Genomic DNA, 26,968 nt, shown 5'->3' on the forward strand with positions numbered 1-26,968 from the left:
CTCCTAGTCTGGGGGAACACTGAAGAGAAGAAGGCCGGCAGAGAGAAAAAGGCTTCCCCTGGAGCTGATGCTCTGAATTTGGACTTCTAGCCTACTTTGACTATGAGGAAATAAACTTCTCGTCGTTAAAACCATCCACTTGTGGTATTTCTGTTATGGCAGCACTAGATAACTAAGACACTACCCACTTGTGGTATTTCTGTTACAGCAGCACTAGATAACTAAGACAGAATTTGGTACCAGGAGTGGGGTGCTGCTCTAACAAATACCTAACATGTGGAAGTGGTTTTGAAACTGTGAATGGGTAGAAGCTGAAATAGTTTTAAGATCGCCATGAAAAGACTATTGGTGGAATTATGGACATCAAAGACAATTCTGGTGAGGACTCAGAAGGAAATGAGGACAGCTGTTACACTGGAGATGGCGCAGATGGTTTAAGAAGTAGCAACAGAGAAACGGCAGCAGCAGAGAAACAGCAGCAGCAAAACCAGGAGACTGGCGTGAGACAGTGCTGGAGCTGACCCACAGAGCAAAAGAGTTGAGTGCCTTGGTGCAGGAGGCTTCCTGGTGGAGTGGGGTGCCTATGGCCACTTATCAGCAGAGCTAGGCTTGCCGACCCACACAGCAAAAGAGCCAAGTACCTTTTAGCCAAAGTTTACTGGTGGAGCGGGGTGCCTCAAGGCACTTATCGGCGGAGCTACAGAGCTTTGGAATATTTGCCCCAGCAGGGCAGATGCGGGCTGCGAGGCCCAAGGGCCAAGAAGCCAACCAGGAATCAGAAGCTGAAAAGACAAGGAACACAGGAAGCAGAGCTGCCTCAGTTTCAAAGGGTAGAGTTGCCACTCAGATGGACTAGGAGAATGGGGCTGTCTAAAGCTGAGGGAGCAGAGTTGCCATTCCAATGGGCCTGGAAGGTGAAGCTGAACCCCAGGCCAAGGGGCCTCCATGCAGAATCCAGAGAATATGGCCATTACTTAGAGTCTGGAAGGTAGGGCAAATGTGTAAACGGTCTCAGAGAACAGAGGATTATTTTCAAGCCTTGAGGGTTAATGTAATGCGTTCTGTCGACTTGCTTTGTGCCTGTTATCCCTTCTTTCCCTCCAATTTCTCCCATTTGTAATGGAAATGTCTAGTTTGTGCCTGTTCCACCATTGTACTTTGGAAGCAGATAACTTGTACTCTAGATTTCACAGATGAAGAGGAAGTTTTGGAATTTGGACTTGCATTGATTTAAGACTTTTGCTATGATGTGATGGGGTGAACATGTTTTACATATGGCAAGGACATGGATTTTTGGGGGCCAACGAGTGGAATGTTATGGATTGAATTGTGTCCGACCAAAATATCTATCAACTTGGTTAGTCCATGATTCCCAGTATTGTATGACTGTCCAATATTTTGTCATCTGACGTGATTTTCCTATGTGTTGTAAATCCTACCTCTATGATGTTAATGAGGTGGGATAAGCGGCAGTTATGTTAATGAGGCAGGGCTCGATCTACAAGATTAGGTTGTGTCTTAAACCAATCTCTTTTGAGATATAAAAGAGAGAAACAAGCAGAGAGACAGGGGGATCTCATACCACCAAGAAACAAGAGCCAGGAGAATAGCATGCCCTTTGGACCCAGGGCCCCTGCACTGAGAAACTCCTAGTCCTGGGGAAGATTGATGACAAGGACCTTCCCCCAGAGCCAAGAGAGAGACAAAACCTTCCCCTGGAGCTGGCACCCTGAATTCCGACTTCTAGCTTACTAAACTGTGAGAGAATAAACTTCTCTTTCTTAAAGCTACCTACCCACTTGTGGTATTTCTGTTACAGCAGCACTAGATAACTAAAACACTCTTCTAGCCAGTCTTTGTAATTCCCACCAAATGACAGAGTAGGAGTATGCTAATGAGGTGCTTGTGGCCCACCAAGGGGATTGGATAGCTTGCTAATAATGTAAATAAGATTCATGGCACCCTAGTGGGGGTGGGACCATGCAAATAAGGTGTATGGAACCCTAATAAGGGGATTGGTCAGTTTTGCCATCCCACTAGGCTTAAAATGAGCCACCGCAGAGGCGGAGAGGAGGGGAATCTCCCCACCACCCAGAAAGAAGAGCCAGGAGTGGAAGGATGGGGGTGATGGCTAAGGGGTATGGGGTTTCTTTTTAGGGTAATGAAAATGTTCTAAGATTGATTGTAATTACAATGTACAACTCTGTGGATATACCAGAAGCCATTAAATTATACACTTTCAAAGGGTGAATTGTACTGTACATGAATTACATCTTAATAAAGCTGTTTCATAAAAAAGAATCTATTGAAAGCTAAGGACCCCTCTCCCTAGAAAAATGCCCCTGTGCACACACACAAATAAGCTGGCATCCACAGAGAAAGCTGAATGACTCCCCTAAAGCCTATCTGTGAACTCTAGCCGATGCTGAATAATTAGTTACGGCCACTTCTAAAATTAATAAATGATTTTAGAGAAATCACCTAAATAAAGCATCCATAGTGGTCTTTTTAAAATGTAAGTCAGATAATTTCTGATTCTGTTCAAAAACTGCCATTGGCTTTCTATGTCATTCAAGTCAAACTCAAAATCCCTACAATGTCGAGAAAGCCCTATATGATTTGTTTCTCACCCCCTTCTATCTCCTACCACTTTTCTTCGCTGTGGTCCTGCCACACTGATCTCCCTGCTTTTCCCTACATAAGTCAAATGCGCTCCAGCCTCAGAGCCTTTGCACTTGCTAATTCCACCTTCTTTAAGTTCTTCACCTAGATATCCACATGGCTAGCTCCCTCACTTCCTCCAGGTCTCTGCTACAATGTCACCATCTCAGAGAAGCTTTCTCTGTCTATCCTACAAAAAATAGGACCTCCTCGTCACTCTATTCCCCATATCGTGCTTTGTTTTTCTTCATAGCACTTATGACTGACTGATAGTCGTTTGTTTACTTCTGGCATTAGAATGTAAACTCCTTGAGGGCAAGAACATCGTACTGATTACTGTTTCACCGCAGAGCTTAAGAACAGTGCTTGGCATAGAGCAGGCACTCAAATATTAGTTGAATTAATAGGGAAAACATCAAAGATCTTATAAGAAGAGAGAGATTTATAAGGCACAGACATGATACCTACAAAAAGATAATACTGGGAATGACTGAGGGAAATACTTACTGCAGCACCAAACTTCTGCTGGAACTGATCAATCACAGTATATGTTACCTCCTCTTCCTCTACAGGAGAAGGATAGCATTAGAGATATTTATCTTCCTTGGCAATACAATAGCCCTCCCACTAACTTTGGCCATATTCATAAACTCCTACCCTATTGCAACTCAAATGTCTAACGTTATCTCCTGTCTCAGCCCATTACACACTGAATACTATTAGCATCCTCTATGTCAAGTGAGAATAAACAAAATCCTCACCATTGGATAATCTTATGACACAAACCATTTACTCATTTCCTATGAGAATCCAGTAATGTCTCCCTCCTTGAAGGTTTATGTCCTGGATACTCCAAGACATGGACTTTTAAAAAGTATGTTCGTAACAAAAATAATTACAGTTTTAAATAAATTAGGCCTGGAGACTGGCCAAAGCCCAGATTTTTGGAATTCTCTGGGTCCTGACAGTTAATGACTTTTTAAATTTTTATAATTTAAAACTGTAGCGGTATAACATAGCATATAGTTCCTCTTCACCTCCCAACTTCTAAAATGTTGGAGTGCCACAGGGCATAGTCCTTGTGCCTCTTTCTTTTCTATTAATAATCACTCTCTTAATGATCTTATCTATTCTCAAGGCTTTAAATAAGCTGACTCCTGAATTTATATCTCCATCTCAAACCTCTCTCCTAATTTCTAGACTTATAATCACATTTAAGTTGGACAAAACTGAACTACTGATCATATCCCCAAAACCTTTTCCACCCACTGTCTTTCCCATCTCAGTTTAATAGCAACACTATGATTCAAGTTGCTGAGGCCAAAAGCCTTGAAGTCATCCTTTGTTCCTCTCTTTCTCTCAGTATATCCTGTTGGGTCCAACGTCAACATAGATCCAGAATTCCACTCTTACTAACTCTACTAACCACCAGGGGCCAAGCCACCATAAATACTTGTCTTAAATTATTTAAATAGCCTCCAAACTCATATCCCTGCTTTTACTCTTGCCCTCCTGTCAGTACCTATACAGCATCCAGAGTGATCTTATTAAAACAGAAGTCAGATCACATCACTTCTATGCTCAAAACCCTCCAACGAAAAATTAGAAGTTTCAAAAAATATCATTTATAACAGTATAAAATATATGAATCACTTAGGGATGAATATAACAAAAGATGTACAAGACATATACACTGAGAATTACAAAACACTGCCGATAGAAATTTAAAAAGATCTAAACAAATGGAAAGGTATACCGAGTTCCTGGATCAGAATACCCAATGTTGTTAAGATACCAATATTCCCCAGACTGATCCATAAATTCAATGCAATCCCAATCAAAATTTCAGCAGGTTATAACTTGACAAGCTGATTTTAAAATTTATAGGCAAATGCAAAGGACCTAGAATAGCCAAAAACACTTTGAAACAGAAAAACAAAGTTGAAGGACTAACACTATCTGATTTCAAGATTTACCATAAAGCAACAGTAATCAAAACAGCCTAGTATTGGTGTAAAACGTAGACAAATAGACCAATGAAACAGAACAGAGAGTTCAGAAATAAACCTACGTATACATGGACAATTGATTTTTGGCAAAAGTACCAAGGCAACTGAGTGAAGAAAGTACAGTCTTTTCAACAAATGGTGCTGGAACAACTGGGTATCCAAATGCAAAAAAATAAAATAAAAGGAAAAGAAAACAAGTGAACCTTGATCCATACCTCACACCATACACAAAAGTTAACTGAAAATGGATCATAGACCTAAGTGTAAAACCTAAAACTATGCATCTTCTAGAAGAAAACATGAGAGAAAATCTTCGTGACCTTGAGTTAGGCAAAGGTTTTTTAGCTACAACATTAAAAGCATAATCCATAAAAGAAAAAATGGATAAATTGGGCTTCATCAAAATTAAAAGTGTCTACTTTTCAAAAGATACTTTAAAAGAATGAAAAGACAAGCTATAGACTGGGATAAAATATTTGCAAAGCACATATCTGACACAGGACTTGTATCTAGACTGTGTAAAGAACTCCCAAAACTGAACAATAAGAAAATGAACAATGTGATAAAAAAAAAAATGGGCAAAAGATTTGAAGAAACATTTCACCAAAGATATTCAGATAGCAAATAAGCACATGAAAACATGCTTAGCATCTTTAGTCATTAGGGAAAAACAAATTAAAACCACAATGAGATACCACTTATTAAAATTAAACTAAAACCCAAATCCCTTGCCGTTGAGTCGATTCTGACTCATAGTGACCTTACAGGACAGAGTAGAAACTGCCCCATAGAGTTTCCAAGGAGCAGCTGGTGGATTTAAACCGCCGACCTTCTGGTTAGCAGCCAAGCTCTTAACCACTGCAAAAAGCCCTCCAGTGGCCTTTTGCTCTTATCATTCACAGAGTAAAAGCCCAAGATCCTTAAATGATCTACAAAATCCTCCATGATCCTTCTCACCCTACCTCATCTACTAATACTTCTCTTGCTCCAGCTACGCAGATCTCCTTGCTGTTTCTTCAAGATCCTGGCATAGTCCTGATCTCATGCCTTTGTATCTGTTCTTTCTTATGCCTAAAACAGTTCCCCCAGCTTGATCCCTCACCCCCTTCAGGTGCTATGCAAATGTCACAATGTCTGTGAGGCCTCTCCTGGACACTGTAAAACTGCAAAACCACTGTCCCCCACTCCCACCCCCCGCCACTACACACACACGTATTTGCTCTCTTGTTTTTTCCTCTTTAGTATTTGGCCATAGCATATTATATATCTTACTATTTATCTTATTTAGTGTCTTTCTTCTGCACAGAGCTCAACAAAAGTAGGGATTTCTTCTCCTTTTTGTTCACTTCTCTATCTCCAATGCTTGGCACACAGTAAGTACTCAAATACTAAATAAACAAGTGAATCATGATATTTTATCTTAATTCAGAGCCTAGAAGCAATGGCCCAGCTGAACATCACATGTAGAACCTTGATTCAGGTTATGCCAACTTTGAAGAGCTCTGAACCACAATAAAGAAAGCCTAGAAAATCCAGAGTCCCAGTACTCACCTGAAGGGTTGTACTTAAAGTCATTTAGCAGAGAAGTTGGTGCCTCGGGGACAGAAGAAGCAGGCTGACATACATTTAGGTCTTCATCTTTCATTTTATCCCTCTTGGTTCTTTCTGTATTTAGACTATTCTTACAAAAAAACAACACTTAGGTGAACTTGTTCTTTTTTTTCTGATGCCATGCACAGATTTAGCCACACATCAATGGTAAGGATGGGACCCCCATTAAATAGATGACCCATTCATCCACTGCTTAAATTGACTTGAGGGTACTATCTAAAGATGGAAGAAAATATCTTTCTATTTCTTCTCATTTCTATTTTCCGGGGCCACGTTAGGAATTAAGCAGCTAGTGAATTAGAGTTAAGGCTTTCTACCCTATTGTGCATATTTGAGAAACATCATAATTAAGAAAATTATTCCATCATACCTAACAGAAGATGCCTTTTCTCTCACTGCACCTTGTTCTACTTCATCCAGTAGTTCCACTGTAAAATAACCAAATGGTGTCCAACAGAGCTCCCAAGCTGAAAGCAATTAACTACCCCCTTGCTCCCATCTTTCCAGTTTGACTAAAAAAACAAAAAAAAAAAAAAAAATCAAGCCTGTTGCCATTGAGTCAATTTGGACTCATAGCGACCCTATAGGACAGAGTAGAACTGCCCCATAGAGTTTCCAAGGAGCAACTGGTGGATTTGAACTGCCAACCTCTTAACCATTACACCACCAGTAATTGGAAAGCAAATGTTTGTAAGAAATGAACATCCATGGAGGTCTTTATTGGCCAGCAGTAAATAATCAGAGCAGAAAAGACTATCCATAATACTAAAGTCTCCCAATATCATGCCCCTAGGTAGCACCCTTGGTCATTTAGCTGGATTAGGAACCCCTGTGTGTTTCCTTTACCCTTTTTGTTCCAGAGCGCCTTTGTGGTCATTCACACTGGTTTGGAAGATATTTTTGTTTCCCCATTCATCCCAATCCTAATGTATCTTACCTCACACTATATACTGTTTGGGAGTTTTCTCTTAAATCATTCAGAGATATGTCCCTTCCACTCTCACCGGTTGGTGTATTAATAGTTCAATGACATGAAATCAATTATTTTTAACCTCAGAGTCCAGGGAACAGAGAGAAATACTATATTTCATTGAATCCAAGACGCACATTTTAAACAGTTCTGAAGTTGGATGTGATTTACAAAAAATATGCATGACAGTTTAATGGGCAGCTTCTTTTTCTTTGTTAAGGTACAAAAAAGTAATAGTGCATCTTATAAATTAATGGTATTTTAGATTCAACAAAGTATATTTAGGTACTCTTCAGGGGAAAAGCACCTCAGAGGACCACTATGTTTCAAATGTCTCTCTTCCCTGTACTATCTAGAAGTGTTGAGTCTAGGGCAGAGAAAGTAAAATTCACTAAAAATGCTGATTAGCCAATTAATATTATTCTTGCTCCCAACTCATTTCCCTTATTCCATTTGGCTTATCTGATCATCTGAAGCACACTTACTAGATGATCTGCCATATCTATTCTTCTATGTAAACAATTGGACCTAGTCTTGCTAAGTGGCTTATATGGGAGAAATAAAGAACAGGGCTGCTTCCTTTCCTTCTTCCAAGTGCTTCTCTATAGCTCCTAATAAGCCTTTCCTGGGATTCCTATCACCATCAATGAGGCTTATTATATACATCCCTTTCTCTGCAATTCTAAAATGCAAAAAGCTTCGAAAATAAAATTTTTTTGTAACTCTTTTGGTGGCAAAACCTGACATTTATAGTCTTATTCCATTTCATATGACTAGCCACCCGTTTCTCTGTAGAAATATGTGTTTAATTAGAGTGTTGCCCAGACCCTCTTGGCATGTTATATAATCTGAACCCCATGTTACATTTTCCAAAAATCCTGAATAATTCTGGATTCTGGAACATTTGCCGCAAGGTTCCAGATAAAAGATTGTAAATGGATTGTGAACCTGTAGTATTAAACCATCTTGCTGAGCACAGACAACCCTTTCCTGCTCAGATTCCGAACTCCGCCCACTGGCCAAGTCTCTAGCGACCAATCCTAGAACTCCTTCCATTGTAAAACCAAAATGATAAAAATTCTTCAAAGATATTCTGCTTATAGAGTACCCACCAAAACAGGAAAAGGGTCAATTCTCAAATACCAACTTTAAGAGTTTATAAATGCAGTATTAAAGGCAAGACAATGACCCATTGTATTTCAAACATTGGAATGAGGCAGAGCAGCGAGTTTACTACTACTGCAAATGCCAACACCAGCATTCAGGGAACAAGAAGCTCTCACCATTCACAATCTCATGCCCAAAAAACATCTTCACTCCTGGGACACTTCGACCAGTCTCCACATTCTTCACTGTTTTAGAAAACAATTCATTTGGTGAATAAAAAGTAACATTTCCCTTAAACTAGAATAAAATAAATGCCTCTCAAAAGTGTCCAAATCAGAGCTTTATAAAAGCCCTTAAATTATTTCCCCTAAGAAATTAAGAGTAGGTAATAAATTATAAAGATACAGCCTTGAAACAAATACTATAAAGGGCAGTAGTGGTATACTGAATTTATACTTCTCCCGAGAATATTCTAAGGCCCTTTGGGCTAAGGACCATCTGTTTATTGTATTTCTGTTTATTTTTACTCCACCTAATTCCAGAAAAAATTTCAAGGCAGCTGACCTCTTCTAGAGTCCATGCCTTGCTTCATGTCATGCTATATGCTTGAAAATATTAATTATCAGGGACAACAATCTAACTCCTGGCCCAAACACAGGGTTCTTCTGTGAGTAGGTGAGGGAGTCAGGAGAAGCTTAGATGTCATGGCTACAACATGCAGTCACTTTTCTAAATGGAAGTGCTCAGTGCAGTTTTCTGTTTCATCACCTCTCATAAATCCAAAATAATTTGAATTCTACCCTCAGTATTCCATTGAAAATACTCTGAGGTCAAAGGATTTGACAAATTTGCCTATTTGTCAGATCCAAAAATAATAATAATACAGGCTTATACGTGATGCCCATGCATCAAGTATGATAATACAGCAAGTATAATAATACAAATAATAGTACAGGTTTATAATCGATGCCCATGCAACTTTTGACAATACTGTTATCTCCTTTCTTCTTTGGCTTCCAGGGCATTCCTTGTGTTTAGCTCTTCTCCTACTAAACATCTAGAGCCACCATATTGAACACCAACTCTGGGTAGGCATTGTGCTAATCATCTGCCTATATTCAATTCTCCAGGAGCCTAATGAGATAGGCATTTCATTATCCCCATTTTATGGAGGAATCCAGCCTCAGAAAGGTTAGATAACTTCTGAAGATCATGCTGCTAGTGAAAAGGCAGAGTCAGGATTCAAAATCAGGCCTCACTGATGTTAGTATCCATTTTTGTACCCAGTGTTGCAACGTCTCCCTGATTTGCTCCTTCAGGTCTCCACCACCTCTACCCTCCCCTTACACACTGATGCTCCCCAGGCTAACGTCCTACACCCTTTTTCCTTCTCCTTGAATGATCACATCTACTTCCCATTTGTCCTACCACCCATTGTTTCTCAAGGCTGGACTATTCCTCTGAGCACATTTCCAACTAAATAGTAGACAGATAGTGTAAAATTTTCAAAACTGAAATCATTATCTTCTTCTACCAACAAGCACGCCTGCCTCTCTTTTCACTTATATCAATGAGTGGCAGTACTGTACACCTAATCTTCTAAGTCATAAACGTCAGAGTCATTTTCCATTGCTCTTTGTTTATTATCTAATTGATTACTAGGTTACTTATCCTGTCTCTCAAATATTTCTAGAATCTGTCTTCTCCACTACTTGCTACACCCTTAGTTCAGACTCCCATCATTTCCCCTTGATTGTCTGAATAGTTTCTCTGTCCTCCCTGCCTCTATTTTCCATCTACTTCAGTCCTTTCTTCATAGGGCTGTCATAGTGATGTCACTCTCTGCTTTGTACAAATAGTACATAACAATAAACAAGTATAAAGATATATGATCAACCTATTTAGGAATGTTTTTAAAACGCATCAAAATGAGATATCACTTTTTGCTTTATAAAGCTAGCAAAAATTAAAGAGAGAAACACATCAGCATTTTCTAAGCCAAACTTAGATTATTCACTGTAATAGGTACACACTCAATTGCTAGTAGCAAAGTAAAAAGGCACAACCCTTTTGAAAAGCTATTTGGAAATATGCATCAAAAACACCTAAATATCCATAACTTTAACCCAGTGATTTCACTTCTGGGAATTATCTCCAAGAAAACAATTATAACTCCAAATAGAAAAAGAGCTCTTAAGCTTTTTGCCTTAAAATGTTTAGCCATTAAATCAAAATTTTAAATAACATGAGAAAATGCTTGTTATAGTGTTAACTGAAAAAAAAAATACATATGATATACCAGATTTATGTCAACCCTATAAAATCTGTGTTATTAAAGACTAGAGAGAAACACAGCAAAATATTTCATGTGGACTGAATGCTTTGCGGAACAATCATGTGGCATTTACTGATTGTTGCTTACTCGATGCCATTTATCCAGGCTGGCAACGTGCCCAACCTCTGCTGCAGACAGCAGTGGCTTAGACTGCCAGGACATCTCTTTGGGGGACTAACTCAGCTGGGAGAAATACCCTTTTGCCCCCTGCCTTTCCTCTTCTTCCTGTCTGTGACTCTACCTATTCTGTGCCCTGAATGGTAGAATAGGAAGAATTCTGGATCCCTGTTAACTTTGCGAAGTCACAGTAGCCCTGGGCTGCCTGCCTTTTTTTATATGAGACAACAAACCCCTAATTTGTTTAACTCACTGTAGACAGCTCTCTGTTTCCAGAACTGAACATGGTTCCTAACTGACAGAGCATTGAATTTTTTTGGCAACGAACTTGAAAATTTATCCCACTTAAAACTCTTTCAGATTGTTCCTCATTACTTTCAGAGTAGAGTCCAAATACTATATGCAAGATCCTTCAAATATTACTTTCCAGCCTTATCTCTCATCACATCCTCATACTGAATTTACTTAGAGTTCTCTGAATGCACCACGTTTTCACGTCACTGTGGCCCCGGACAGCACAAACAGTTAAGTGCTTCGCTACTTAGCCAAAAAGTTGGTGGTTTGAACCCACCCAGAGGTACCTCAGAAGACAGGCCTGGCGATTTGCTTCCAAACGGTCACAGGCTGGAAAACCCTACGGAGCAGCTCTACTCTACGCACATGGGTCGCCATGAGTCGGAATCAACTCGACAGCAACTAACAAGAACAACATGCCTTTGCTCACGCTGTTCCTTCTGCTTAAAATGGTGGTTCTCAAAGTGTGGTCCCAGCATATCAGCATCACCCGGGAATTTGTTAGGAATGCAAATTCTTGGGTCCCCTCCCAGACCAATAGAATCAGAAACTCTGGGTGTGGGGCCTAGCAATCTATGCTTTCAACAAGTCTCCCAGGTGATTTAGACACATGAATAAAGTTTGAGAACCACAAGCTTAAAACTATCCTGTTAAAACTTCCCTTTTTTTTTCCATGCAGTTAACTCCTACTCACCCAGATGCAGTTCTATCATCAATTTCTCCCTTAGGAGGCCTTACCACTGTGCCAACCCAAGCACTGCCAGATCTAAATTAGCTGAAGCTTTGATTTTCTAGAGAATCTTGTGCATTCCTCCATCCAAGAGGGCATCACACTGTATTATACTTGTCTACTTGCTTATCTATCTCCTTACTAGTCTAAGATTTTTAAGGACGGGGCCATGTTATTCCTATTTGTATCTCTGATATCTAGCACACTGCCTGGGATAAAAAAACAATTAGTATATGATTACTGAATGAATTAATGTCTCAAAAGCCTGTTACGGTCCCATCCTAGCCCACAAATCCTATTTTAACTCACAATATGGCGTAACAGTAACACTAACCTCTCAGATGACGTTTATACATTTCAATTGTGAACCTGAAATTTATCATGCCAATAAAACAACTGCCCTAGTAAGTTAATATTTGAGCTGAAGGGAAAAAAAACTATATATTGAAATTTTCCACTATCACATCAATAAGAGTATAAAAGTGAGGACAAACATATGCGGCCGTGTTGCTATGTTAGGGGAAACAGCATTCTAACCTTCCTCCCGCCCCATTCCTTCCCTAAAGTAGGAATAATGCCTCCCTCGCAGTCGTTCATGGAGCCCAAAGCGATCACTCAAACTCAGTCACTAATCTCTTGAAAGAAAACTCGGCAAAAGATTACGAGAAATAGAATGACACCTTTCTTTAGGACAACAATCTTGTTACGGTCCACGTGCTGGAGCACTCCCTCGAAGATGCCACAAACCAATGTGAGTTTCACCCTTCTCCACAAAATCTGATTGAGGAAATGGTAGTCACTGCTGGGATCCATGCTATTTGATTCCAAAAGCAGTCTTTAAATAATCTTCTTTAAATATCCAAACACATGAAAATTAAGGAGATCTATGATTTTTAAATGTTTTTTTTTTGGGGGGGTGGGGAGTGGGGTTCTCTTCCCTTTCCTCATACCTGTGAAGGACAAGAATAAAAATGAGTGTAATTAGTTTTGTTAATCTTTTTAGAATGATAATGAGAAAAGGATCATTGTAAGCACCAATTCTCAGTCACACATGGGAAACTGAATATTGCAAGACTTTGGGCAAGGCAGGCCTTTTGGCTTCTTCGTCTATAAAATAGAGATAATATCACCTTCCCTTCCTTAGCTAAATGGAACAAGCAGAATATTTAGAGGCCATTTTCTAAAATGACATATTTATGTAATTTTTAAGCAAAAAAACAAGAATAGCAAATGAAAAAAATTTACATCGGCAAAATCCTTGCCAACACATGCTATAATAAACTTTACCCAGAAATGTCTGGGATCTAACCTATCCTGGATCTAGCCTCTTCCGGAATATTTCCAGAGTTTGACACTGTCACCAACCAAAGCATAAGTGAATGAGAACTACTATCACCATTTATGCATTATCAATCAGGCTGCCTTGATGTCTCTGCAAAAGCCATTCCACTCTACCCTAGCCACAGCTCAGAGACTGGGCTGCTGCGGCATCACCAATGAGTCAAACTGCTCCATGCCATATATTTGACTGTTCTTGTAAAAATGATGCATGCTCACTATAAAGAATTACGACAACGCAGAAATGTACAAAGTAAAAAGTTTCTGCCTCCTATAACTAATTCATAATAGATAAACTTACATTATTTAGTCTAATACCGTAATTTAAAAGATTTTTTTAAAAGAATCTTTGAAAACAATTCTGTTATTTGGCTGCCCTGATGTTTAGGACCCAACTCTTCTACAACCAGCTCTTCTATGATGGTTTAAATTTAAAAGCCGCTTACCTTTACCACACTAGGGATATTCACCAAGTGAATTTTGCAATTTGCTCTATGTATAAAACATTGGTGAAATAACTAGATCTAACTCATCTAGGAAGAGCATGAGAAGTTACAGGGCATTTGGCCACATAAATAACCTTTATTTTTATAATACTTTAAGATCTCTCAAGTGTTTTCACAAATATTATTTCATTAGATCCTTGCAACAACTATTACCTAATTTACAGAAGAGGAAACTGAGGTTGAGAGAGTTAGGATGCCTGCCCAAAGTCACACAGCTAGAAGATAATGGCACCTTAACCAAAACCAGAGCCCTAGTGGAGGATGTGTGTGGTCTAGTACAAGACCAAGTGTTATGCACACAGAATCAAAAAAACCAAACCTGTTGCCGTTGAGTTGATTCTGACTCACAGTGACCCTATAGGACAGAGTAGAACTCCCCCACAGGGTTTCCAAGGAGCAGCTGGTGGATTCAAACTGCCGACCTTTTGGTTAGCAGCCGTAGCTCTTAACCACTGTGCCACCAGGGCTCTCAGAGAGCATAAAACCAGTCACCAGACTGTCTGAGAAAATTGTGTGTTCATTTTAATCCAAAAGGCAAAAGGGGCAATTTTTTACCGAAACAAAACAAAAAATTAAATTGGAAAAAAACAGCCCTTAATAGGAAAAAATATATATATCTTTTATATTTTTAAAAGATAACTAAGAAATATAAGTTTTTGTGAAATACTTGGAAAATAAGGAAATTAAAGAAATGTTAAAGTAAATCAGAAACGGGGGGGAACCCCACAAAGCAAATAAAGCTTTGACCAAACACAGATGCAAATAGTTAAGACTGAAGACTATGAAGGGAAAAGTAAGGTCAGGATCAAGAGACTGGTTTCAAAGGCTAACTCAGGAAAGGGATATTTATGTCGCTGACATCAAGGTTTTCCTATTACACTATATTCGAAAGAAGCCCTGTGACTTCTATTAGGTCAAAACGTCACTCGACATATGAAGGCAGACATCACGAGGTCAGACAAGACCAGACCCATCATAAAGGCAACTCGGTGAGACTAGAGCTTTGGCCCTCGGGGAACGCGTAATGCCTTACGCTAAGTCGTCAAAGCGGTAGGAAAAGTTTAAAACGAGTAACGTAAACTGACTTCGAGCAACCTGCCAAGATACTGAGTTCCCCGGTACTTAGGTACTAAGTGACAGTGGTCAGAAAGTGGTTCTTCCATATCTCAAACCGGTTCTGTCCAAACACTCGAACGTTGAGGAGGGGGTGGCAGGCAGTTAAAGCCACAGAAAAGAACTGGTTCACCTGAGAGGGTGTAACTGGTGGCTTTAAACGTTCTCAGTTAAAACAAACAAGAATATGCCATAGATTAAAATGCAAAATTCCTCATTTTTAAGACAAAGTAAGAAATTTCAAATAAATGGCGGGCCATACGCTAGGAATTCACTCTCTTCCGCCGTTAGGGTTTCCTTTCGAAGCCAAGTTTGAGAACATCTGATCCTAATTTCCGCCAAATGATGAGTTCCTCGAACTTCAGTCTAGAACTAAAAAAATGAGGGACTGCTGTTGAGGAAGAAATCTCGGGGACCTCCAAGCCACTCGGTGGTGGTTATCAAATGAAAAAGCAAACTGGGGTAAGGCAAGCCGCACTCCGCGCCTAAACCGCAAAGTGAACGCTTCCCCTCAAACCCCTCCCCCCCAGCTCCCGCCTTCTCGTAGAGGAGCCAATCGGCGCGCAGTCCCGAGGCCGGTTCTCGAGCGCCCCCTGTGATCGGGAGGAGAGAGGGCTGCCCAGAAAAAAAGAAATGCAATTCCCAGCATGCAATTCCCAGGGGACGCACCCTAGGATTCCCCGCTTGCGACGTTTTGTCTAGCTACCTATTTTTATTGTTTCTTTCCGCAATCCATACCATCTATAGGGTGGGAGTCTTGTGAGAAATGGGTTAGGCTATACGCTGTCTACCGCAACTTAATATGTTGTACGACAGTGGGTCGGTGGCATTGCCCTTTTAACTGCAGTCGCAAGCACCAGAATGCCATTGCCCCTTTAAGGCCGGTGGCAGCCGCGGTTCCGGGGGCGGGGTCAGTTCTCTGTGCGACTCGGGCGGGCGCCTGGTTGATTTATTCGGAGGCTGGGGCTGGAAGAACCCACGTCGGCTCCTGCGCAGGGCGTAGCCTCGCTGCTGATTGGCTGGTCCCCGAGTCCGCCCTCCCCCTCGCACCACCCCTGGGTTTTCTCCCTAGTCCGCAGTAGATACACTGCCCTCTCCCTTCTTGACCCCTACCCTCTCTTTCTCTTTCTCCTTCCTTCCCTCCTTCGCAGTTGCCTCAGCCGCCGCTGCTCCCAGAGGAACTCCTGACTCGGGGATGGGGTCTCGGGCCTCCACGTTACTACGGGACGAAGAGCTCGAGGAGATCAAGAAGGAGACTGGCTGTGAGTTCGGGCCGGGGTGGGAACCAGACCCGGCGCCTCCAGCTGGTCATGAAACTGAGGACGGTGGTCGCTGAGGTCTGGAGCTCTGGTGCCGGTGAGGTCGAGGAGGTCCTTAGCGGCCTCTAGCGCTGGATCTCCGGGGGCCCGAGGGCTGAAAGACCTCTTCTTCCAGCTGCAGCACCCTGAGTGGGACTCTGGCTCTTGTGGGGCTGTCTTTCCACTCAAAGGCGGGAGTGTCTGTCACTCATACGGCACGGGCACCCCTCTTTTCTCCTTCCCCCCACTGTGCATGAAGCCCCCGAACTCCTTTCATTTATCTTTCTTGCCGCAACCTTCTTTATGAATAGGCATCCTGAGCAGTAGGTAAAGCCCGAGAAGCAAATTCGGGAGCTCTAGATGAATCCTGTAACGAATATAATCCGTTTCTGTAATGTTTGAGCAAGTATCTAAAACCACTGACAACTGTGGAAAATCACAAGCAGGTTCTTGCCAGAAACTGGAAAAAATAAACCCAGAAACCAAGGCCGTATACAGTAGTAAGGTTTTGGAAGACGTGACTTGGTGACAGGAGACCCTTTAAGTGTCAGGGAGCTGAGAGTAAGAGACTTCATTCCGTCTGAACTTTTGGAGAAAAAGTACGGATTTTGACTTACGCTGAGGATGCTTGCTGTCCCAGTTGCAGATATATTGGTTTCTGCTCTGCTGCTGTACTTCATGCAGTCGCTATTGAAATTGCATGTGCCCTCAAAATATTATTGAGAATTTGTACTAGGAACTGATTTTTTATCCTCATTAGCAAAACAGAGGAGCAACAGGGCTTTGCACGGTGAGTTCCTCGAACTTTAGAACTAAAAAAAGAGGGACTGCTGTTGAGGAAGAAATATCTGGGGACCTCCAGACCACCCGGTGGTGGTTATCAAATGATAGTCCTGAAAGCAAATTGGAGAAAAGGATGAGTGCCCCACTCCGCACCCAAACCACATAGCAGACGCTTCCCCTCACCTACCCCTGCTGTAAAACACCATCATAGGTTTGCATAGCCCATGATAGGGCATACAGTGTTGTCTCTCCTCAGTAATCCTTTATGAAGTCTTGTATTTTGAATGAATTATGTAGTCACCTGAGCTCTGTCTCTTCGTGATCGCTGTCTTTGATAATGGGGTAACTTAGCCCACATGCAGATAACACTGAGGGGTGCCGAACTACAAGCAGTAGTGGCCTGGAATACATTAAATGATGTCCTGTGCTTTCTGATGAAGGGATGTCATCTAGCCCAACCCCTTGTCAGATTGATTTACTTCTTTCAGCATCCCCTAACATATGGCCATTTACGGTCTTCTTAAAGACCCTTAATGACGAGAGCGCACCACCTACCAAGGCAGTCCTTTTCACGATTTTAGTTGAATGACAGAAAGTAATTCGCTGTTTATAATTTACAGTTTTTATTTGGCCACTTGACTTCAGAGTCATTTTATGACTTCCCCATAATCCAGGAGTAGAAATATTTGAAGTTTGGATTCAGCAAGTATTTTATTACATTTTGTGGCCAAGACTGCTGGCCACACTTACAATAACTAATTTAGGTCTAGAGTGACACCAGAATTGAGAATTCTTGCTTACGATAGAGTCACATAATGAAGTATAAACCATAGTGAGGATAGGAGAGAGCTCTTCTTGTCTTAGAATGAAGGGGGCAGTAATCCAATTCTGGTTTATTTTTATTTGACTAAGTAAAAAGGGCCTGGATGGCTTTAGAACTCTTGGTTGTTTTCCCAGGTGACTGGACGAACAGATCTAAGTACTCATGGAAGACCTTTCCCAGTTGCCCAACAGTGAATCAAGCGTGAGGGAGATTCTCATCTACTACCAGTGCAAATGTCTGTATTGAGCCCAAAAGCCTAATGAAACAAGTATTTATTGAATTTTTGCAATGACGGCGATCAATAACTATGCTCACTCTGTACTCAGAAGATAGTGATAAAAGATGCCACAACCTGTTTGGGGAGATAAGCACAAGAAAGTTATGATTAGCATCGTGACATAAGATAGCTGAAATTGTGGGGCACCCACCTTCAGAATTCAGGGAAGAGAGAGTTCCTTGTGGCTGCCCTTGACGCATGGATAAACAGATTAGATTTGGATAAATTAACTGAGGGCATTTTGGGTGGCTTCCAGGAGCCATTTCCCCCTCCCTGCTAGAAGGTCATTCCTCTGCCTTGGGAGTTGAGCCCTCAGTTTATCCTGTTGATGCCCATCAGCAGAGTTGTTTCTTAAAGCAGTCATTTTAGCATGATGCAAAAGGTTTAGAAGAATTAAAACAACAAATTCCTGGGAGGATAGAGGATAGAGTAGAACTGCCCCATAGGGTTTCCCAGGCTATATAAATCTTTACTGAGCAGATCATCGGGTCTTTTCTCCTGCAGAGCCGCTGGTGGGTTTGAACCAGTGACCTTGCAGTTAGTAGCCAGCTGCTTAACTATTGTACCACCAGGGTTCTTTGGGAGGTAGGGTTGTTGTTGTTTGGTGCCATCGAGTCACTTCCGACTCATAGCGACCGTATGTACCCTATGTAGGGTAGGGAGGTTTTTCTCTGCTTCTTGTTCCATTAAAAAGAGTTTTGGGAACTATCAGTCAGGAATGCTTTAAGTTAAAAATAAGTGTAAGACATTTCACTACTCCTTTTGTAAGAAAATGTAGCATAATTGAGGAAAACTGACTTTATATTCCATATGAAAGCTTTACATTGATTATATCTAAATATATTTTCCATATTCTAAATTGATTAGGATTCATATATGAGTAGTTTAGCTAGTATTTGAAATTTAATCACAAAGTGTCTGGAAAAGTAATTCTAGTTAAGAATTACCTGTGAGCCTCAGTATTATCATCTGTAAAGTGGGAATGATTATAGGACCTGTTCTACAGGATTCTTCTGAGGATTAAATGGGATAAATTATGTAACTGCTTAGAATAGTGTCTGATATATAATAAGTTCCAAGTAAGTATGAGCTATTATTATTTCAATAGTGTCTTAGTCATCTAGTGCTGCTGTGACAGAAATACCACAAGTGGATGGCTTTAACAAAGGGAAATTTATTTCTTCACAGTAAAGTAGGCTAAAAGTCCAAATTCAGGATGTCAGCTCCAGGGGAAGGCTTTCTCTCGCTGTTGGCCTTCTCATCAATGTTCCCCTGGACTAGGAGCTTCTCCGCGCAGGGACCCCAGGTCCAAAGGATGCGCTCTGCTCTCAGCACTGCTTTCTTAGTATGAGGAAGGCCCCATGTCTCTTTGCTCACTTCTCTCATTTATATCTCAAGAAATTGCCTCAGGACACAATCCAATCTTGTAGATTGAGTCCTGCCTCACTAACGCAACTGCCACTCATCCTCCCTTATTAACATCATAGAGGCAGGATTTACAACATACCGGAAAATCACACAATACTGGGAATCATGACCCAGCTAAATTGATACATACATTTTTTGGGGGGACATAATTCAATCCGTGACAGATAGCAATCATTTTATTGGGAAAATACCATTTGCATGAGCTAGTTATAAACCGTTGTCAAGGGCTATAAAATTGGGAAGGTGACAACGTTTATAATTTTCCTGTTTTCAGTGAGCATTGGATTAGGAATCAAGTCCAGATGCTGTTTTACCAATACTAAGGGAAGTAACACTTGAAAAGGAGTAGAAATCCTGATGCTTCTAACAGTTTAAGAAACACTGTCTAAGAAATACTTTGTGTTGGTATAAAATATTTGTTACGTTTTCTTTGACTACTGCCTTCTTTCACACTTCTGCATTTCCATAAATTAAAGCTCATTTGAATAAAAGATGTAATTAAGGGGAAAGGTTACAAATGTCTTGGGAGTTTCTGTAATCTCCTCTCTTAGTTCACTTCACTGTAGCAATATCCTGTGAATCACTTAAAACCTTTTTTTTTTTTACATAGCCATTAAGCTGAGAGAAATAGTTCATGCCAACTGAGTAGTAATGAATACAGACTGATTTATTTTTCTGCCGTGTCATGTGGTATGGGGAGGGAGTTGAACAGGTTTGGGAAGCATGTTTTACAGGCTGGTGAGGTTTTGTTTGTTTAAAAGGGTGTAGTAATGATAGAACTGGTGGGGGTTTCTCTATAGTTCCAACGAAAAGCGCAAGCCTGGTAAAAACAATTGCTTGAGAACAATTCCCTGGGCTAGCATTTCAGTGGAAGTTCCGCTTCAGACTGTTACTGCCTCAAAGTATAAGACCCCTTCATGACCCTCATTGGCCATAGTGCTTGAAGGTTCTGTCACTCCAGTCGGACTCTGAGTTCCACTGCTGTCTTCTGTCTCTTGTTGAAATGCAAATACGGGGTATAACTAACACCATTAGCTGGTTTTTGGTTAAGTGATTTATAAAGCTCTGTGCTTTTCTAGTTTTAGCCCAAAGTTTTCTGCTCATTTATTGCTGGAGTAGGGTAAAAAACAATCACTTGTCGTATTAGAGGAACCCTGATGGAGCAGTGGTTAAGCGCTCGACTGCTAACCAAAAGGTCAGTGCTTCGAACCCACCCAGTGGCTCCGCGGGAGAAAGATGTGGCAGTCTGCTTCTGTGAAGATTTACGGCGTTGGAAACCCTACGGGGCAGTTCAACTCTGTCCTCCTGGGTCACTATGAGTCGGAATCAACTCGACGGCAACTAGTTTCTTATTAGTTTGTCATATCAGAGAACAGGGCTCATATGTTTTGGTAGGGGCAAGTGGTCCAGTGCATAGAGTGTTTGGAGGTTTACTCCTTTTGAAGATAATTGACCCTAGCAGCAGCTGCTAAATTCTCTGCTTTTAAAGGGAGAAAAGAAAGGCACAAAATATAGTACAAAGCAGTGATTAGTGCGTTACAAGGAGCAAACACTATATGGAAGAGAAGGAACTTAGATTGTAGTGAGAAGACAAACTTACTGTGAACTGGAATATCAGACTCGAGTGCAGGGCTCTCCAAAAAACTTTTTACGATATGGAAGAGTTAGAAGAACGGTGTAATGAACACCTTTTAATAGATCGGTTCTCTAAGAGAGTAAGTGAGCTCTTGAAGACATTGGTTCCTTGTTTGTGGGTAAACAGGAAGTGTTGGGTGTGGCACGTTCAGGAAGAATAGCTAGGGGTGCAGGCTTCAACTTCTTAATCTTTTATCTAGAGGCACCTTGGGCTACACTTGTATCTGTTACCTAGGTTATCAATCTCTTCTTATGCATTCAGACTTACGATAAAGGTCAAGACAAAATTTCGTGGTTTTTTTCCTTAAATTGTGGAGCCAGTAATACATATAACAAAATGTCCTTTCAGCATTTTACATGTGCGATTCAGTGGTGTTAATTATCTTCATCAGGTTGTGCAGCCACCACCACTATCTAATCTCAAATTTTTCCATCACCCTTAACAGAAACTCTGCACCCCCTAGGCAGTGACTCCCCTTTCGGCCTCCTTCCCGCCCCTGTTAACTACTAATAAACTCTGTACCAAAAACCAGACCAAACCTGTTGCCCTCAAGTCAGTTCTGTCTCATAGCGACCCTATGGGACAGTGTAGAATTGCCCCGTGAGTTTTTCAAGGAGCACCTGGTAGATTCCAACTGCCTACCTTTTGGTTAGCACCCGTAGCTCTTAACCACTGTGCCACCAGGGCTCCTTGGTATACATGTGCCAAAATAACTTTTTAGTTACTCTCTTTTCGTTTTTATTCTTTCCTTTGTCATTCCTCCTTGGTGGTTGGGCTTCTCTGAATACCTTTCTCCTCTGAGCAGGAGGCAGTGATAGTAGTCAGAAAGGTTTGTAGGGTCTTTTAAATAATCTTTCAACAGTATAAAATAATAATTTGCCCATCAGTGGAGAAGAATATAGCTTCTTTCAAGACATACCCGTGTTTACAACCTTTTGTGAGAGTAACTGTCAACTCCTTAGACTTCCTTTGGGTTACCAAGAAAAGTGTGGGTTTTGGACACCTGTCCTGATAGTTTAATGCCTTCTGGTGAGAACAGTTTACTGGAAACATGTCCCGCCTTCATTTATGGCAGTTCTAGTAACCTCCTGAGTGTGGATTGTGTAGGTACTTTGTAAGTGGATGGGGGTTGATCCTGAGCTCTACACCTTGGGGTTGTGTTATATTCTTTGTCACTGTGAATTAAGCATCTAACTCAAAGATTGCTTGCTTTCCTTCTTTTCTTTCTTATTTTCTTCCTTTGTTAACAAAGCTCTTAGTAACAATATCATCATAGCATTAGTTCTTGAATTTAGGACATAGGTTCAGATGTGACCATATTGAGTAATGTTAAAAGTTGACATTTGTACATTTCCCCACTGGTTTCTACATATCCCAGTTTGTCCTAGAAGATGGCAGTTTTATGATTGTTTTGGCTACTTATCTACATGTTTATTTTTAACATCCTGGTAAATTATGTACTCAAGCATCCATAAAATGATCCTTTTTTTTTTTTTTCCTGAAATGGGGGTATAATGCCATACCAGTACTTATTAAGGGAATTTTAAAAATCATACTATAATAGGTTTCAGTACTCATTTATTTCAGATGATCACCTAGACTAGAAAAATGTCTGATGCCACGTTCGTTAGTTGAAGAGGTTGGACTAGCTGATAAGTTCCTTCTGATTTTAAATTTCTATAAATCGCTTTACACACTGACATATTCACATAGGGAATTTCTAAAAGGACACAAGAAAGTGGTAATAGTGTTTGCCTCTGGCAAGGGGGACAGGCATTTGGGTGTTAGGGAGACTTTTCATGGTATACTTTTTTGTCCTATTTGCATTTTTACCATATGCATGGATTATTTTCTCAACTTAAAAAAAAAAAAAAAGAGTATAAGAAGAGATAGAATTCTAATGTTTTCCTTCAAAGTAATCTGAAATATATAATATCCTAAAAATGACCCAGTGGATTAATTATTATGCAGTCATTGAAAATAATTTGGAAGTCTCCAAAGCAATATAGAAAAGCTGTGAATTAACAAGTGAAAAGTAAACCAAACCCATTGCTGTTGAGTCGATTCCGACTCACAGTGACCCTATAGGACAGAGTAGAACCGCCCCATAGGGTTTCCAAGGAGTGGCTAGTGGATTTGAACCGCCAACCTTTTGGTTAGCAGCCGAGCTCTTAACCACTGCGCTGAGTAAATTTTGTTTTTTAAAAAAATCTTGGGAAACTTAGTAATTCTTTAACTGACTTATTTTTGTTAAACTAAAGGGAACTTTAGAACAGCTTTTGAGGCCAGAGGCCATAGCCAGGATAAACTGGTCAGATTCCTAACGAAATTGGTTGTGACTGGCAGAGTCTGGAGGAAAGTGAAGATTTAATTAGTGCAGCAGTAAAACTGTACCTTCAGGCCATGATGTAAAGATGATGACAATAATAGTAACCTGGGCTGCTTACCATGTGCCAGACACTTCGCCAAGCATTTTACTTTCTTTTTTTCTTTTTTAATTTTACTTTGTTGTTGTTGAGAATATACACAGCAAAACCTACACTGGTTCAACAGTCTCTACATGTACATTTAGTGACATTGATTACATTTTTCGAGTTGTGCAGCCATACACACCTTCCGAGTTGTTCCTCCGCCATTGACATAAACTAACTGCCCCCTAAGCTTCCTGTCCAATCTTTCAAGTTGCTTTTGTCACTTTGATCCCGTATAGATAGTTCTTAAAAGCACAATGCTCAAGGCAGACATTTTTTACATAGTTAAGCTAAACTATTATTTGGTTTTTAGAAGACTTCAGGGAATATTTTTGGTTTAAGTTTTAAAGATTATCTCGGCAGTAGTTTCAGGGATTCATCCAGCCCCTTTGGCTGCAGAAAGTCTGGAGTCCCATGAGAATTTGAAATTCTATTCTGCAAAGATTCTTCTGTAGAATCTTTGTTCAAAATGTTCGGTAATGGTAGCCTGGCACCATCCGGTTCTTCTGGTCTCATGGCAAAGGAGGCAGTTGTTCAAGGAGGCAATTGGCCACACATTCTATATCCTCTTGCTATTCCTGATTGTCCTTCTTCCTCTGTTGGTCCAGGCAAGTAGAGACCAGTTGTCACCAGCACTTTACTTTCATCAGCTCTGTTAGCCCGCCTCACAGCCTCGTTCATTTCCCCTGTCTGGTAAACAGTGATGCCTCAGACCGAATCAGTCTCCCTGACCCTCACAAGAGTGTACTCTTTACACTGAGCTGTTCAGGACCGCCTGGCTGGCCTACAGGGTTCACAGCTACTTCCCAAGTGGCAGGGCCCCTGCTGGCTCTGCCCTCAACGGGAATAAAAGTGATTCTCCCACCTTCTCTGCCCCGTGAGCTCCTGAGAGGGCTAGAACAGAGCAGAGCCCAGCTTAGAGGGCGAAACTTGATGCTGAAGAATTCACAGCCACACCTAGTGTCCTCTTACCCCAGCTCCTGTGCCTTTGTCTCCTTCTCCTGTATGCCCCGTTTACTTTGTTCTTTTGTTACTAAGTCTGCAGCTAGATTTTTGTCTCAGGAGCTGGGGGAGGAGAACAGCTATGAGAACTACTTCAGCCACCCCTTTAAGCCCCTGAAGGTAAGCCCCTGCCGAAGTCCACACTCGCCACACCCTTTTTGGCTGTTGTCTTTTCTCCTTTGATAGCTCTCATTTTTTTCCCACCTACTTCTAAATCGGCCAGGAGACTGAACTATTTCCCAGAAATCCTTTTTTTGTATTTTCAAAATTTTATTGTGTACTTACAGTTATTACCCTGTTTTAATTGTCAACTTGTACTTCAGATTGCGGAGTTCACCCAAAATAAGGAGCAAAATAGCTTTCTGGTAGATGTCTTGTGATGCTAACATGGCCATTTTACAGATTGCCTAGTTTGCTTCTTTGGAACCAGTTGCTTTACTCATGCAGTCACAGAAAGAGGCTGACCCAAGGTGCTGGTGACCTTTTACCCAAAGGTCAGTCCTGCGGGAAAAGTAAAGGGTCTAATGCAGCAGTACAGGAGTAAACCAGATATTTAAAACAGAACCTGTTTGACATGCCCCGATCTTTAATTTAGCACGAGTTACCTACCTGGCAGTGCCAGCCTGAAACAGCAAACTGATTAATATGTATATGTTTTTGATCAAAGCATGCCTTTTTATAGCAAGAGCATTAAAATGTCAAATTTTCAGTTTCCTTTTAAACTAAATTTGGCTTTGTTTTGTTAAATCTTAACTCCCTATCCCTCCCCCTGAAAAAAAACAAAACCAAACCCATTGCCATCGAGTCGATTCTGACTCAGGACAAAGTAGAGCTGCCCCATAGGGTTTCCAAGGAGCGGCTGGTGGATTTGAACTGCTGACCTTTTGGTGAGCAGCTGAGCTCTTAACTGTTGGGCCACCAGGACTCCAAACATCTTAACCACCGTTTAACAGTCGTAATTAAGCATAGACTTCATTACTAAAGATCCATTTTGATTGCTCTTGAGTTAATTTTCTAACTCCTTTCATTCTTTATCATTTAAATGGTCTGCCTTTACAATCTAGAGCTGAGTTAGAGTGGAAGCTTCCGCATTTTCCTCTCTTGGAAGCTTTAATGGCGGGCTGGGGCCAGAAGGGCACCTGGCTTCTGAAGGGCCCCACTGACATTCCATTCGAGGGGAGGGCTGCTTCCTCAGCCGGGACTAATTCTGTGTTCTCTAGTTTCACACAGTCAGATCACCCGCCTCTACAGCCGGTTCACCAGCCTGGACAAAGGAGAGAATGGGACTCTCAGGTAGGTAGTGCCTTTCTCTTCTTTCTGCGCAGAAACCGGAAACTTTGGCAATGTCTGAATAGCCACCTTTATCCTAAAGGCAAACAGTGTAGACATCTGACATGCAGAGGGCAGGCATTGTTTCTTCACTGGTCCGCTGAGCATCGTAGACCCACAAGGGGATTAAATAAGCATGGCAGTGACATTAAATTTCTCACTAGGTACTTGCAGTTTTCCCTGCAACTCGCTTTAGTTTGGGTGGCCATTGTTCTGGTCCTAGGAGAGAACTTTCTGAGATTTTCAGCTTGTGTTTTACCACAGTGCTTTCCTAAACACATTGGTTTTTATGGCTTGATTCATAGCAATCCAGGTAGTTAAGATTTTATTTTTTGTCCACTCTCTTCTCATTTCCTAGCCCAACCCACAATCCTAGGATATAGTTTCTAAGCCTTTGGAGCCTAGGGTACAATACTTTATATATATATATATAGATATACGCACATACATTTTTTTAATACAATTTAATTTATTGTTGTTGTTGAGAATATACATAGCAAAACATACACCAATTCAGCAGTTTCTACATGTACCATTTAATGACATTGTATTCTTCAAGTTGTGTAACTATTCTCACCCTCCTTTTCTGAGTTGTTCCCCCGCTTTAACATAAGTTCACTTCCCCCACCCCCCAAGGTTTGTATCTCATCTTTCGAGTTGCTTTGGTCAGTTCGATCCCCTATAGATAAGTCTTCCACCACCTGTCTATCAGTTTGTCATACTGTGGTGGCTTGCGTGTTGCTGTGATACTGGAAACTTTGCCACTGGTACTTCAAATACCAGCAGGCTCACCCTTGGTGGACAGGTTTCAGTGGCGCTTTCAGACTAAAACAGGCTAGGAAGAAGGGCCTGACAGTCTGCTTCTGAAAAAATTGGCCAGTGAAAACCTTGTGAATAGCAGTGTTTAGTTCTGTTGTACATAGGGTCGCTATGAGTCGGAACCCACTTGAGGGCACCTAACAACGTAACAGTTCTTAAAAGAGCATAATGCTCAGGAGCATACTAGTTAAGCTATTGTTTGGATTTAAGAAGACTTCAGGGGATTTTTTTTTTTTTTTTTTTTAATATTTTATTGTACTTCAGGTGAAGGCTTACAGAACAGATAGTTTCTCATGTAACAGTAACACACA

At 41.0% G+C, this 26,968-nt stretch overlaps 2 protein-coding genes across 2 annotated transcripts in view; one reads left to right on the plus strand and one right to left on the minus strand.

The window, feature by feature from the left end:
* The window catches only part of EXD1 (exonuclease 3'-5' domain containing 1), a 53,032-nt gene extending 40,385 nt beyond the window's left edge, over window positions 1-12,647 (minus strand). The window contains exons 1-5 of the mRNA XM_004380645.1: window positions 12,515-12,647; window positions 8,535-8,603; window positions 6,652-6,709; window positions 6,222-6,346; window positions 3,169-3,227 (exon numbers count right to left, since the gene is read on the minus strand). Of these exons, the coding sequence (XP_004380702.1) occupies window positions 3,169-3,227; window positions 6,222-6,346; window positions 6,652-6,709; window positions 8,535-8,603; window positions 12,515-12,647 (444 nt within the window). The remainder of the gene's footprint in view (window positions 1-3,168; window positions 3,228-6,221; window positions 6,347-6,651; window positions 6,710-8,534; window positions 8,604-12,514) is intronic.
* A 3,219-nt stretch (window positions 12,648-15,866) lies between these two features.
* Window positions 15,867-26,968, plus strand: part of CHP1 (calcineurin like EF-hand protein 1) — a 48,701-nt gene continuing 37,599 nt past the window's right edge. Inside the window, exons 1-2 of the mRNA XM_004380646.3 lie at window positions 15,867-16,053; window positions 25,730-25,802. Coding sequence (XP_004380703.1) covers window positions 15,987-16,053; window positions 25,730-25,802 — 140 coding nt within the window. The 5' untranslated portion in view covers window positions 15,867-15,986. The remainder of the gene's footprint in view (window positions 16,054-25,729; window positions 25,803-26,968) is intronic.

Source organism: Trichechus manatus, unplaced genomic scaffold (genome assembly GCF_000243295.1).
Source record: "Trichechus manatus latirostris isolate Lorelei unplaced genomic scaffold, TriManLat1.0 scaffold00076, whole genome shotgun sequence".
Lineage (NCBI taxonomy): Eukaryota > Metazoa > Chordata > Mammalia > Sirenia > Trichechidae > Trichechus > Trichechus manatus.